Source organism: Streptopelia decaocto (assembly GCF_964273445.1).
Source record: "Streptopelia decaocto genome assembly, chromosome: 12".
NCBI lineage: Eukaryota > Metazoa > Chordata > Aves > Columbiformes > Columbidae > Streptopelia > Streptopelia decaocto.
The window spans coordinates 8461689-8475851 of NC_138667.1; the positions used below are offsets into that span (position 1 = coordinate 8461689).

The window sequence follows — 14163 nt, forward strand, 5'->3', positions numbered from 1 at the left end:
ATCTGTATTTGCTCGTTAGGATGTCTTGCAGAAAAGGGAAAGAAACACGAGGTACGATACTGACAGGCCAAGCTGAAATAGCGACTGGAGAAGCAGCAATAGGTGAGAATATTTGCAAAAGCTGAGATAGGACACGAGGTAACTATGCTAAACGTGAGTGATGGCCCAAGAAGAGAGTAGTTTATGATGGGTTGAGAAACTTTCAGATGATGACAGTAAGCAAAAGCAAGTTTGAAGGGGATTTAGGGTAGAACTGGACAAGAGATGTGTTTGGAAACTTGGAAAAGCGAGATGACAAGAGGCACTTCTACCAAAGGCGTTTTTTTTTTTTTTTTTTTAATGTAAAAGAGACAAGCACATCTGTGTGGGTGCCAGGGGGTCAGAACAGACTGAATGACTGAAGCTGTGAACAAGTGAAAGAGTGGGTGTGAGGGGATTAGGAAGTGAAACAGGGTGAGGTTAATAGGGCAAGTGACAGAGTTACAGGACACGTGTAGGTAAGATTTTTGTCAGTGCCACTTACAGACTTACAGAACGGGGAAGCGTCAAGACAATATGTTGTTAATTTTATCTTTAAAGAAAATGGTGAGAATAGAGGAAAGCAGCAAGGAAGGCTTGACAAGGGTCAGCAGCAATGGAAAGCTAGCTGGGATTACAGACATGCAGATAAGCTGCAAGAGCAGAATTGTTCAGCTGTAAGAAGGCAGAAATGGAGGAGAGAGCAAGCTTGCAGGAGAGGAAGTTAGCTCGGTCACAGGATTTCCGTCAGAGACACTATGTGCTGCAAAAGCAAGCCTGGATGAAGCAAGCGCTGAAGGTAAGCTGTGCTGTGGGCAGGTTAGGACAGTTTATCGGAGAGGTAGAAGCAAAAAAAAGTCAGTGGTGGACAGAAGTTGTATGGGTGGTAAATCTATAGGTAGTAAATTACTACAAAAGCAAATATTTTTTTCTGTTCTTAATGTCAAAATGCAAATAAAGCTAAAGGATGTGCAAGCTTCATTTTTTATCAATGCAACTAGTCAATGTTATTCCTTTAGCTTTTCTTCACTCTCTTTTTTCATCATTCTCTTTTTCTTTCCCTTTTTAAGAGTCTACTAGACATTAGTTTCTCCATCTTCTTTCAATATTGGAGTACAAAGTTCTGAAATAATATTTTTCCTTTAAAAGTTACTTTTCTGTTGTTACTAGAATGTAAATGCACCTGTAGCCACAGTCTTTCAGTGTTGTTATATTCCATGCCAGCTAAAAATAAGTGAACTAAGGCTAGTTAAACCGCTTAACAGATAAGATACAGCAGCAAAGCTACACCCAGGGAAGTATTCTGAACTGTAATGGTTCATTACATTGTAATTATACTTTTCTTTTTTTTCTTAAAACCACATCCCTGGTTTACAGAAGTTAAGGAAGATGCTTCAGACCAGCCTTTTAGTTTTCAGAAATATTTTTTCAGCCACTATAAAGATAACATACATATGATAATGCTATTAACACAGGGTCGTAAGGTCAGGTTTATAGAATCCAAGGCTTTAGAAGAAACCTTTGAGACTTTATTACTGTGAAAAACGTCTTTGTTAGGGAACACATAATGTTATTTTGTCTTAACATGTAGGGCCACTTTAAATTTGTAAGTCTGCATTATTAAACGATCGTGGGAAGCGTAGCAAGAGGAAACCCGGCGTAATTGGCTGCAGCTCCAGATGCAGCCGCCCGCTCATTGGAGAGACGAGGATTCTCCGAGGTACTAAAATTAGACAATCTCCACCCTCCAGAAATGCTTCTGGAAACAGCGAGGAGAGAAATTCTGAGACAGACTGAGGGCCCGTGGCGGGAAGTGGAGCACACAGGACTCTGCTCCTGGTGAAACTGCTACGTGTAAGGATGCACAGAAATACACTTGGGTTTTTTAGCCCTCGGTTAGCTGAAAAAAAAAAATACACACAATAAATAAATTGCAAGAGATTAATCTTAGCAGTGTTTTACATGGATATTAAATTCACTATTTCTTATGTAATGATAATTCTGAATTATTCATGCAGGCCGAGGAAGCCTTTCAGCTGCTAAATCTAAGCTAGGGCTGTCAGACTTGTGCTCATTGACTTTGAAAATAAACAATTAACCCTGAACTAAACTAAAAAGCTGGTGAACTCCTTCTCCCAGCTTTTTTTTTTTTTTAAATAAACACATTTGTTCATTATCTTTGTGTGGCTGCAGTGTTTACAATGTCTTCAACCTAAATATTGGATAAGGTATCTCTGTTAGAGAAACAAATGCCATACGCCCCTGTCAGTGAAGGAAAGCCTGTATCTGAATTACTTCATCTTGTGCACTTGGAACCTTTATTTTTTTAAAGTGTGTGAATAAAACACAACTTCAGTCTTGGATTTTTAAACATATTTCAAACTGGCTGCAAGGAGATAATTGTATAGTTTAGTTTGTCATTTTTATTTTTTTATTATTTACCTTGCTCATGAAAAAGATTAAGGCAAAGTGCATTTTTCTTACACTAAAACCAGCTTTTGCAATCAATTTATTTCCTCAGCTAACCAGGGTACACAATGTCAGCATCTACAGCTCTTAAAGTGTTGTTTTTTTTTTTTTTCTTTTCTCCTTTGCATCCACTTTCAGTCTGATTTCATTAAAAAATTAAGCCCATATACCTGTGTTTTCTCTCTGTCCCTTTGTCAGTGTCACCTCGAGGACTCAAACGCAACAGCTGGATTCACCAGCAGGCTGGAGGTCTTAACACCATCTCGGAGCCCACAATTTTTGAGAAATCGGTACCAAGAGGTGTCGAGGCCCACTGGAGAGGAGTGGCGGCTGCAGAGCGAGCTCAGTAGTTATCAGCGATGTTCACCGGTCACACCCGGGCCATGCCGGGCCAGCTGGCAGCCGCTCAGCTCTGCCCGGGGCCAACGGGGCGGCGGGTGATAGCGGAGCGGCCAATGCTTTGCTGTCCAGATCACAGACCGGGCTACAGCACAAGAGATCGCCATGTCAGATGGGTGATGGCTGTATCAGAATTGCTCCCAGAGAGCCGGGCAAACATGGAGTGTGCAGGGAGCAATGGTGGTAAAACCTGGTGAAAATCCCCAGCGAACATGGCTTCCCCAGCTCTTATGGCTCACCTTGTTGTGGTTTAGCCCAGAAAACGTGGCTGGTCTTACTCATTATATGTTTGGTTTTGTGATAGAAGTAGCGTAGCACTGGATAGGCACTGTAATTCAATAAAAAATTATGAAAGATAGGGCTGTAGGTTGAGGTCGGTGCAGGAAGGCCGCGTGCTGCGGGCTCCCGATCCTGCGGGTGACCAGGCGTGTAAACAGGAAACCTCGTGCGTGCTCCCACAATAAATACTGGTGTTTACATAACCTGAAGAAGGGCTTCTGTGCATATTCGTTTTTCCAATAAATGGCGTTACCTCGGTTTATGAACGTTTCCTGTGAGCTCACACCTCCCTCAGTAGTCCTGAGCATGAGGTAAAAACTGACATATTTTATTTTATTGTGGAGAAATGAGCGGGTTCCCCCCACATCACGCCACTTCCTTCCTTCCTTGTTCTCGTACCAAATGCGGTGCCCACCAACAGCCCGATGTGGCCCTCGGCCACCTGCCCGGACACCGCGGCTGCTCTGGGCTGCGGGGCGCGTCCCGAGGGTGGCGACCTCCCGCCCCCGCACCGCCGCTCCCGGCGCCATTTTCGCTCCCCCTCCCGGCTCAGGCCGCAGCCGAGGCCCGCGGAGGCCATCTTGTGGCGGCTCCGCCCGGTGAACCGGCCCCCGCCGTCGCCTGGCAACGGCGGCGGAGCGCGAAGGTGCGTGGCATGGCGCCGGGGACAGGCCGGGCTGGGCGGCGGGAGAGGGCGCAGCCGCCGGGCAGAGCTGCTGCTGTGGCGGCGGGTCCCTCAGGGTAGGCGGGGTCGAGTCTCCGGGTGGGTGTGTGAGGAGGAGGGAGGCGCTTCTTGGGGGTCTCCGTGGAGCCCTGGGCCGCTGGGGCCGCCGGTGTCCGTGCCGGGGTGTTCCAGCTGCTGCGGTGTGTGCATTCACCCCCAGCCGGGGTGTTCCAGCCGCTGCGGTGTGTGCATTCACCCCCAGCCGGGTTCCCAGGCAAAGGCAGCGCCGGCCCCCGTGCTCAGCTCTCCGACTTCCCTCCCCTGCGGTGGAAGCCGCAGCTTGTTCACCCCAATTTGAAAGCAAACGAGGAGTCTCGAAGGTACAGCTACAGAGCAACTCATCCTGACCAAGAAGGCAAGTATAACTGAGCAATGAGATGTGATTTTTGCAGCAGTGAGCTGGCCGGTCGGCTGCATCCCTGTGTCTCACCCAGTGCAGGTGGAGCGAGGCCCTGCGCTGTGAGTTTGGAGGCAGAGGGAAGAGGGAAAATAATCTCACAAGTGGTAACAGGTCTGCAAGAAACCCGTCTGCACTCGTTCCTCTATTCACAGAACGATTTTATATCCTCATAGCTTGCTGGTAGCTTGATCTGCTCAGTTAGAAAAATGGCACTTTGTCTTGAGTCCATAAACGTAAGAATTAAGTAACAACTGAGGAATACCCTGAGGCTTACAGGTGGAATAGATCCAGGTAATAAGTCCCACGCCATGATCTTCATGCTTGAGAACAGAGATTTTGTGTTTGGACGGAGAATGTGGAAGTGCAGTGAACTTTGCAAAGTGTGTGATAATGCTTTTTTTCCTCTCATACACCGTCTGAGTTAATTAGTTTACATCTTGCAGTGAAATGTGAGTGTGAACTGCAGACTGCCAACTAGTCCAGAGAATATCTCGTGGATTTTCTGAAATTGGGGTGACCCTCTCTGTTCCCAGAGTACCTGGTAAATGTCACCGCTGGTGACTGTAGGCAAACTCCAAATATCATGAACTCATGTCATTGCAGTACAAAAGGAGTACGTGAATTCCTAATTTAGAAGCCAAGATGCAGATGTTAATGCCTGAACCTCAGATTTTTGTGGAAAGAACTCTGGCCCTCATCAAACCAGATGTCATTGATAAAGAAGAAGAAATAGAAGATCTCATTCTCAGATCGGGTTTCCTGATCGTTCAGGTAACAGGCTGAGCCTCAGGGAAGATAACTGTACTTTAAGAGTCAGAACAATATTTATCTTAACTTTCAGCAGCCAAGCCAGTAACTAAAAGCCAGTGTGTCCAAAAAATCAATTTGTGTTGTTCATATGTCATCAACCAGCGCTGCCAGATTCTGTAGGGAAACATCTTGTTGGTGCATGGGGTGGAACAGAACAGATCAGTCATTTCACTGGCCACAGGAAAACACAGACTTTGTTAATAAACTCAGATTTAGCAAACATATGTAGCAGATGTGTGGACTCTCTGATGTAACTTTGGAGAGCGTATCATTCTGGTATCGCGGGGTTTCGTACAGCGTGTGTTTGCCAAGTGAATAATTAGATAATTAATTCAATTAGATAACTGGCCAGTTGTGGTCTGATGTATTTTTTTTTAAATTTCCACTGTGTTTTATCTAAATGGGCTTGATGGCTACTCAAATGCATTGCAAATATTTCATCCCGATCGGTCTTACCGGGCTGGTCCTGTGGCCGTGGGACCGCGTGATGCCGGGGAGGGGCCGCTGGGGGGCGCTGCTCCCTCGCGACACTCGTTGTGGGCGGGGCCTCCCCTCCTTCCCCTTGGTCACGAGTGAGCGACTGCGCTTCTAAACACAATTTCACCATTATTATTATTTTTAAAAATTCAAATAACTTTTGTTATTCTCGTAAATGCCCTTTTCCACATGTGTTCTTTGTTTAATTCCCTCCCTTGCCTTTCTGGTTGTTTTATTTATATAAAATGTATCGGAAGATGAGATAAGAAATCATTTTTATTTATTTTTTAATGACAGTATGTTTAGAACGTCTTTTGATGTCTCCAGTGACTTTTGCCACCAAAGTTATCAGGAATCTGAATTTCTGGTGTTCTGTGTGGCATAAGTTCAGGCTCAACAAATGCACTTTAAAAACATTTTCTTCTCTTTTCCCAGCTGCCCTATGCCTGCTGATACCTCCCAAACGTGTCCTAAGCCTGGCTATCTGCAGGCTAAGCAGCTTGTGAATACCATAAAGCATGAATCCTGAATGAAAAATAGAATAATTGCATAAATAACGGTGTGTGCTGAAGAGAAGATTGTTTAAAAGTAGAGAATTATGCTGGAGCAGCTCAGTAATTAAATCCTGCCCTTGTAGTGCTCCTCACTTTTTCTGTACTGTGCCCTGGCTATACTTTAAGTCATCCAGCCATTTTACAATGCTGAAGTGTGAGTAGGCTGAAATCACATTTTACTTAAATGGCCTGTTTGTCTGCTTAATTAACTTGGAAAACTCTTGCTTTGTTGCACTGTATCTCCGAGAGGATCAAATCTGGGAGAATCAGATTAGGCTGGGACTTTGTGTCTATTCTCCTGCACTTGAAGATATGTCAGCACCAGAGGGCTGTATTCTACCTGAGGTAGCGAGTGACCTTAATTTGGCAAGCTTTTAAAAATATTTTTTTCTTTTACTCTTTACAGAAACGGAAGCTTCAGTTAAGCCCAGAGCAATGTAGCAACTTCTATGCAGACCAATATGGAAAAGTGTTTTTTCCTAATTTAACAGCCTATATGAGTTCTGGACCTTTAGTTGCTCTGGTTCTTGCCAGACGTTGCGCAGTCTCATACTGGAAGGAATTGCTTGGACCACCAAACAGCATAAAGGCCAGGAGAACGCACCCTCACAGGTAAGTCGGAATTTGTCTTTCTCTTAATTGAGACCAAAAGTTCTCACTTATTTTTTTTCCTTCTACAAAAAAGATACAGATTAGGAGTGGCCTGTTCTTTCTTGAATTTTGTGTAACATAGCTTTTCACCTTTGTCTTGTTATTATGTAAAGCTCTCCCATTTTATGGAGAATGCTGAGTGCGTGAACAGAAATTTTAGGTAGCTACGTATTTTTTTTAAAAACAGAATCAAGCCAATACCTTGTTAATTAATCCATATGTATTGCTTTTATATGCTCTCAGACTGTAGAGACTTGGAAGGGATTTGCAGTTGCCTACTAACCACTTTTTTTCTCTTGTTTTTAGCTTAAGAGCCATCTATGGGACTGATGATCTGAGGAATGGACTTCACGGCAGTCACAGCATTTCCTCAGCAGAAAGAGAAATTAGGTTCATGTTTCCAGAAGGTAAAATGGTACAAATAATACATTGCCAATGTTTGGGAGGACAGTGTCCTCCCCTATTATTACTTGTCTCTGTTTGGACTCTAGATAAAATTGGATTTAGAAGAGGTTGAGCTTGTTTGCTTTATGGGAACGTGAGTCTTTTTTATGTATAAGCTGCTATTTTGTGTGATGAAAGACATACCAAAATTTATCTGAAGAGCCATTACAGGGATTGCTTCTACTTTTCAAACTCTGTGATCTGGGAATTGGAGCAAAGCTGGTAAATGAGAGAAATGGGAAGCTGTTCCAGGTCTTCCTGGCAGCGTCAGCCCAGGGACTCCTGTTGGCTCTCTTGAGAAGACTGACTCTGCTTGGGCTCAGGCTGAGTAATTCTTGTTCTGCAGCAGCTGGATGCTCACACGATAGCGCAATTCCCAAGTTAAGTGCCAGAGAAATGGGCCATAAAACCTGGAAAGGCTGGGGGAGGATCTCTTGTTTGTAATGTAACAGTTGAAAGATCACTTAGCTTTTTGACAGAAACTCTGTGAGAAAAACTTGTATGTTTCTGTCAACTCCACCAATTTAATAAAAGACGGTGTGTTTCCCTACAAACCTTACCCGTTGTAAACCATGTCTCTTCTCCTCACCTTAATGACAAAGTTGGACTTCAGGTGAGATTTTTAGGGTCTTCAGAAACCAGCTTCACACTGCAAGAAGTATTAAGCATGGGACATATTGTTTCTTTCTTGCCCCCAATGTGTCTTCAAGGATACACGTTTTCCCCAGATGATCTGTTTTTGTCCCTTTTCATAATTGCCTAGTTAGTAAGATGACCTCAGGGACATTGTAAAGGGGTTCAGGTAGTTTCTTTGCAGTTTGTTGTGGGGAAGCTATAAAACCCATTATGTATTATTAACTTAATAAGGAAAACAGCAGCTCATACATAAACCACCTTTGAAAGAATGCCTTCTTTAAATCACTCTACAAGCTGCTTTCCAACATGTGTGGTTACTCTTTACAGCGATTTTGGAGCCAATTCCAACTGGACAAAGAGCTAGAGATTACCTGAACCTCTATGTAAAGCCAACATTACTGGCTGGGCTCACTGCGCTATGCAAAGAGAAGCCAGCAGACCCCATGGTACGTACAATATATCAGCTTTCTGTTGTACGCTTTGTTATACATTGGCTTTGTATTAGTAAAGCCCCTGTATAAAGGAGAGCTACTCTTGTGTTAAAGAGCTGTGCTGTTTTAGGTACCTGCTAATGAGCTGATCAAATAACATTTGCCTTTCAAGATGTTGATTGGTTTGTTAACAGAATAAATGAGCCAGGCCTAAATGAAATCAGCCTTGATGAAATGAGAGGGGTTTTTGGTGACTTCTGTAAAACTCTTTCTAACATGCATTTGTTACAGATGGCTGGAAAGGTAAGTAGGTACTATCATATGATGTCAAATATAAGTTTTTACTTTATTTACTGTTTCTGGGTGTATTTGAGATGAAAGTGCTCTCATACAATAGACACTAAGTGAGATTAGATGCTAATCACAATGGTAGTAGTTACACAGTCAAGTAAAATATTGTAGAGTTCTTAGCAAGGTTAACTGTATTTTGTCGTTGTTAGGTTTGTTTAAATTTATTATCATCCTTCTTTAGGATGAATCATTTTTTTTACTATACAGTGTTAGTTTCACTTGCTCCACAGTTCACCAGGAAAATGAATTATGGTTCTTCTGAGTGAAGTTTCTCTTGAGCAGTCAAATAGACCTACAGAAAAATCTTTTGTCTCCTTGTGGTCTTTTTTTAGTTATCAGGCCAATGCATCTTGTTCTCCTTTCATGTATTATTCCTTTTACCCATATATGTAATTCAAATTACAGTTCTTAGTGGGAAGACTAGAGTTAATTTCCTGTTAGTTTGTTTTATTTTGTTTTGTTTGTTTTTTTTTCAGTCCCTAAAAAAAATCAGTTTCTTTCATCTGGAAAAATATGGTAAATGTTTTTGTATTCTTAAGGTTCAAGTCATTCACACTAGTACTTCTTTAAGATGCAAATAATTAATCAGTGTGACAATTTACTGGCAGTTGTGGTGGATTCTACACGATTATCAGATTTTTTAATCAACATCCATTTTTTCTAAAAGATACATTTCAGAAAAAAAAAATCCTGACAAATAATTCAGGGATGTTTCTGTGAACTATGTGGTACACAGGGGGTCAGATTAAATGTGCTGTGATTGTTCCAGCTTTATAACATGTTCATTTTATCCGTATGTCTGGCACTGTTACCATAGAAATCTAGAAAACAGAGATGAAGAAATCTTTTCATCCATCCCTTTGCCCAAAGGCCAGACCAGTTGTCTCTAACCATTCCTAACAAAAGTTTGTCTGGCCTGTTCTTTAGCACTCCAAGTGATGGAGAATTTACAGTCTCCCTAGGTAATCTGTGACAGTGCTTAGTTGAAAAGCTTTCACTAGAATTTAGCCTAAATCTCCTCTGGTCCAATTTTACTTTTTTTCTTTACTATCCCCAGAGGACATTGGAGTCAACGTATTAATAATATATAGTTTTTTTGCAACAACCTATTGCATATTTAAAGGGCATTATCATCTCTTTGCTAGATTAAATCTGATTTTTTTTTTCCTTCTTACAAGTCACATTTCTCTAACTCATTGTTTCTTTTTGCTTGCAATTAATCTCTGCATTCTGAGCATAATTTTCTAGCCAGTTGTGTGGTAACTGACAGTAACTTCATCAAGACTATGCTTTTTTGCCTTGCTTGTAAGAAAGCCATAAAGCTATTTGAAGCAGTCTCAGTAGCTTTACTATACTGAAAATATGATATTTGCTCTTTCTTCCCTGTCCGTAATGTCTGTGACCTTGTAACAGAAGAAAAATAATGTTGATTTGATAGAACTTTGTTGTTGTTTTGGAAATGGATGTTGGCTATTGCTTTTCAGGTTGTTATCTGCTGGGTGATTTACAGGGAGATTGGTGGAATGTGTTTTGTTTTTTTTTTCCTAGTGTCCTTCCAGGAACCAAAGAACTGAAGTTGGGGTGGTTTGGCTCTTCGTTGTTTTTCTTTCCTTCCTTTCTAGAAGGAGATGGTATCAGGAACTATCTGTCTACTCAGAAATACTTGCTGGCAGCACAGAGGTTGTCTCGGCAAATTCCCTACGTAACACAGGATAAATTTAATCAGGCGTAAATGATTTTAAAAATTCTCATTTTTCCAAGTAGTCTTTCTAAGAGCTTTTGTATTTTGGCATTTGTGGTGGGGTTTTGTATGTGTGTATTTGTTTTCCGTTTATGTCTTGAATTCTTACTGTTCTCCTGCTATTGCTGACTAACCTGTGAGGGTTGTCCTAGTGCTCTACTTGTTGGCTCTTTCTTTGTCATCCAGTCGTTTTGTATCTGGTAATAACAGGAGAGTGTTGCTTACCTTCCTGGTCTGCTGTTCTATCCATTGTTTCACTTCACAGGATGGTATGAAGTTTGTTGTACTTAGCGTTCCAGAAACTAATTGTCAACAGCCTTGTGAAGTAAATAAGGATGTGTTAAAAACTTCTGTTTACAAGAAAGAGAGGCAAAGGGCTAATTTGCCTAAGGCCAGGCTGTGGCATTGGCAGATGAAGGCGGGCTCAAGACATTCCTACTTCCCACATTCTTATTTAAGTACAATTTGCTGGAAAACTTACAAGATGAATTTAAAAAAGTAACCGCATTTTGTTTTTAGGTTGTAGGTGCTATAAGATTATTTCAGTCTAGAAGACTGGCACTTTTAATGCATGATTTTAGATAAAATATCTGTAGATGTTGTCAGGAATAATATTTCATTAAGCAGTTTCATGCATATTGTACAACCTCGTTCCAAAACAGAGTTGACCAGATTATTTGAAGTATGGCTCGAGTGTTCTTATATATTTACAAAGATAGGCATTGCCAGGAAAAGTTGTCTTCTAAAGGTCAGTGTGAATGATTCAAAAGTAATATAAGCTGTGAAGATTTAAAAGAGCATTTAGAAGAAACAGGTTATTTGTATGTCTGTTTTTTTCTGAAAGGTCTTCAGAGCATAGCAGGAGAGTGTCTGTATCAGAGGTTTCAAATAATGCTTTCAATATTCTCCCATACGGTTAATAGAAAACAACAGAAAACTGAAAATGTTTGGTTTTTTTGTTCCACAGACTTGGCTGGCTGACTGGCTGATGGAACACAATCCTAATAAACCTCGGCTGCGACATCAGATCGCTGAGGAAGAGCATCAGGGGTGAGAGCTCAGTGGAAATCATCTCAGGCATTCCAGGTTACACTGAAAATGATAATATATATCTGTATCCCATGGCTATGTAATCAATATTAAGTAGATGTTATTGTCATAACTACCCGCATCCTTGTGAGATAAATAAACTTACACTTAACCAGGATTTAAGAGTTCTAGTAGCTTTTCTATAGATAAAGTGAATGTAGAATTACATGATAAATTTATGGTAAAGTAACCAGAAAAAGTCAAAATTCCATCAGATGTGACTTAACTGCTATTTTTCTCCATTTATCTTGGTTCTCCCAGACAGACAAACCAAATGATTTAGACCAGTGCAGATTCCCAAGTGACGTGCAGCTGGGCTGTGCTTTGTGAAACCGAGAGTTGTGTCTCAACATTTTTTAAGCAGACTACAAATTCCATTATGAAGAGGGGTACTTGGATGTAGCTTTGAAAACTGTTCCTGGAGGCATGTTAGCAACTTCAGAATTTTAATTGCTGATTACACCACTGAGCTAATGTCACTGTTGAAGATGACTCACTTGAGCCTGGTGGTTTTTGTCAGAATGTGATTTGAAAGACTTATTTGCAGGTACATTGAATGTGCCTTTCTCATCTTGGGGGCAGAAGGCACAGTGATTATAAATCAGTCTTTGATTTCCTTTGGAAGTCACAAGATGATGTATTTTAGTCAAGGACTAATGCTCTCTTCCAACATTTGTTTGAAAGAGAGGTGTTTAATTTGAACAGCTCACCTTAAGGATGTTTTCTGTGTTCTGCTCTTCAAAGGTACACTGACTTCTGTTGTTTTCCTGGTATTATTGTTTACCCTTGAACTTTAATGTGTTCTAGTTTCAAGAGAAAGGGTTAGAGGCCACACTATTACCTTTTCTAAAATAACTGGACTGGTTTGGGGGTATGTGGGGCTTTTTAATTTTCTTAAGAGCTGTACTTGTAGTGTTAACTTCAAGCTTTGTATCTTGTGGTTTGCCTGGCTAGGGTGGAGAAAACAATGTAATTTTCACAACTCTGAAATATTAGTATGCTTGACTAATACTAAACAAACAAGCAATTTCATAATTCATTTCATGAGAAAACTTGCTCCTCCAACTTGAGTAATTACCAGAAACCTAAGTCATTTGTCTGTAACAATAAATTTTGTTTAAGCTAATTGTTTATCTTCTCAGTGGAATAAACCACTATTGCCCAGAGAAATAAACATTTAGAAAATGGGTCTCTACAGTACTGAGACTTTAAAATCTTGGGACTTTTTTGGAGGGAGGGGATAGAGGGGCAAATACAAAAAGAAGCAAGCCCAAACCCTCAGGTATGAATTAAAAAAAAAAAAAAACAAACAGGAAGTGGCTAGAAATACAGTAAACAGATGTGTTTACAACTAGTTTATTTTGCCTATGATTATTATCCCCATACGTTTCTGATTGCTCCAGTTACAGGACAGTTGTGCTTTGTGATTGTCTGTCAGTCAAACCAAAAATGTATCTTTTGAAGATGCCAGAAACTAAAATCTGGTGAATTCACAGGACATTCTCCTGTATTTTGTTAGTTACTATGGCATTTGCTTACTTATTTTGATGTGATGATGCTCGACAATAAATATCTCCTTTGTGTTACTGCTGGGATTTTCAGTTTTGCTTTTGTGACAGATGCGTGCTATATTGTCCCTATAGAAGATCACAACTTCCATAGAGAGTGGGTAGGTCCTTACCAGGAGAACGAGCAGAAGCAGCTGATGTTGCAAACATTACCTTTATACCCCATGCAATAGAAAGTGCCAGTCCTTCCAGTATACATCTGTCATGGATTTATCCTCTCATTAGAGTTCACACCTTGAACTGCTGACTTGTGTTCACTTCAATTTTTCTAAGGGAAAGGTAGAAAGAGAGAAGATACAGTGAGCCAGGATGGCACCTGAGGGATGAAGGTATCAGTACACCTCGAACAGGTATCGATCCAGCAAATCTCACAGCTGAGTTCTTGAGGAACCTGCATTAATAAGAAGGACATGGGCAGGTCAGCCCTGGGAATGTAAAATGGACGAGCAGCCTGGTCCCCTGGGGGAGCTGTGACACCACGGCAGAGGCTGTTGCAGGACGTGCTGCTCACTCTTCTTTTGGTCTTTAGTTTTTTATTTGGCTCAGAGCGGTGTAGACTTGGCCAGTGTTAGAAATCTGTATCACAGAAAATGTAGCTTTGGAAAAAACAGATTGACTGAAGGATGTCTTACTATTTGGTGTCAGCAAGGTAAGCTGCTCTCTGGGAATGAGTGACTTCTCCCTCTGTTGAGTCAAAATGATTACCTTGCCTATTGAGTTTTATTGGGCATTTTTGACTTTGAGGGAGTTCATTTTAGTTTTACTGCCTGAGTGCTGGAATAGAGCTCTGTCCATAAAACTAGCAGTTCAGTCTCTTTCCCATAATTCTGTTTTTCCAGCAGACTTTCTCCTGGAACTTTGCTTGTCATATGCTTGCTATCACCTGCACTGCAAGTTATTCTTGGTACTATACAGATTGAGCTAGTCTGAAGTGTACGGTTGCTCGGCCTCCTGTCTCATAAGGGATTTATTATCTTTAAGAGCAGTTTAACTGCCAGGAACCTTGAACATACATTACAGATGGCAGAAACCTCAATCAAAGCCAGTTCCCCGTAGCCAGTTCCCTGAGTAAGTCAGAGTGTTCCAGCATGCTGAGCTTCAGGAACGTGTTGCTCTTCAGAG

General features: G+C 41.3%; 1 protein-coding gene across 3 annotated transcripts; it reads left to right on the forward strand.

Moving 5' to 3' along the window:
• The first annotated feature begins 699 nt into the window (after positions 1-699).
• NME5 (NME/NM23 family member 5) lies at positions 700-13054 on the forward strand. Of its 3 annotated transcripts, none has more exons than XM_082063817.1 (6): positions 738-817; positions 4893-5060; positions 6537-6742; positions 7088-7188; positions 8189-8307; positions 11352-13054. In XM_082063817.1, the coding sequence occupies exons 2-6, from the start codon at positions 4932-4934 to the stop codon at positions 11436-11438; spliced, it is 642 nt and encodes a 213-aa protein (XP_081919943.1). In that variant the 5' UTR covers positions 738-817; positions 4893-4931; the 3' UTR covers positions 11439-13054. The 3 variants fall into 3 exon arrangements, with proteins under 3 accessions (XP_081919944.1, XP_081919943.1, XP_081919942.1); XM_082063816.1 differs by lacking the exon at positions 738-817 and adding an exon at positions 3713-3811; XM_082063818.1 differs by lacking the exon at positions 4893-5060 and having other exon boundaries at positions 700-817.
• The last annotated feature ends 1109 nt before the right edge of the window (positions 13055-14163 follow it).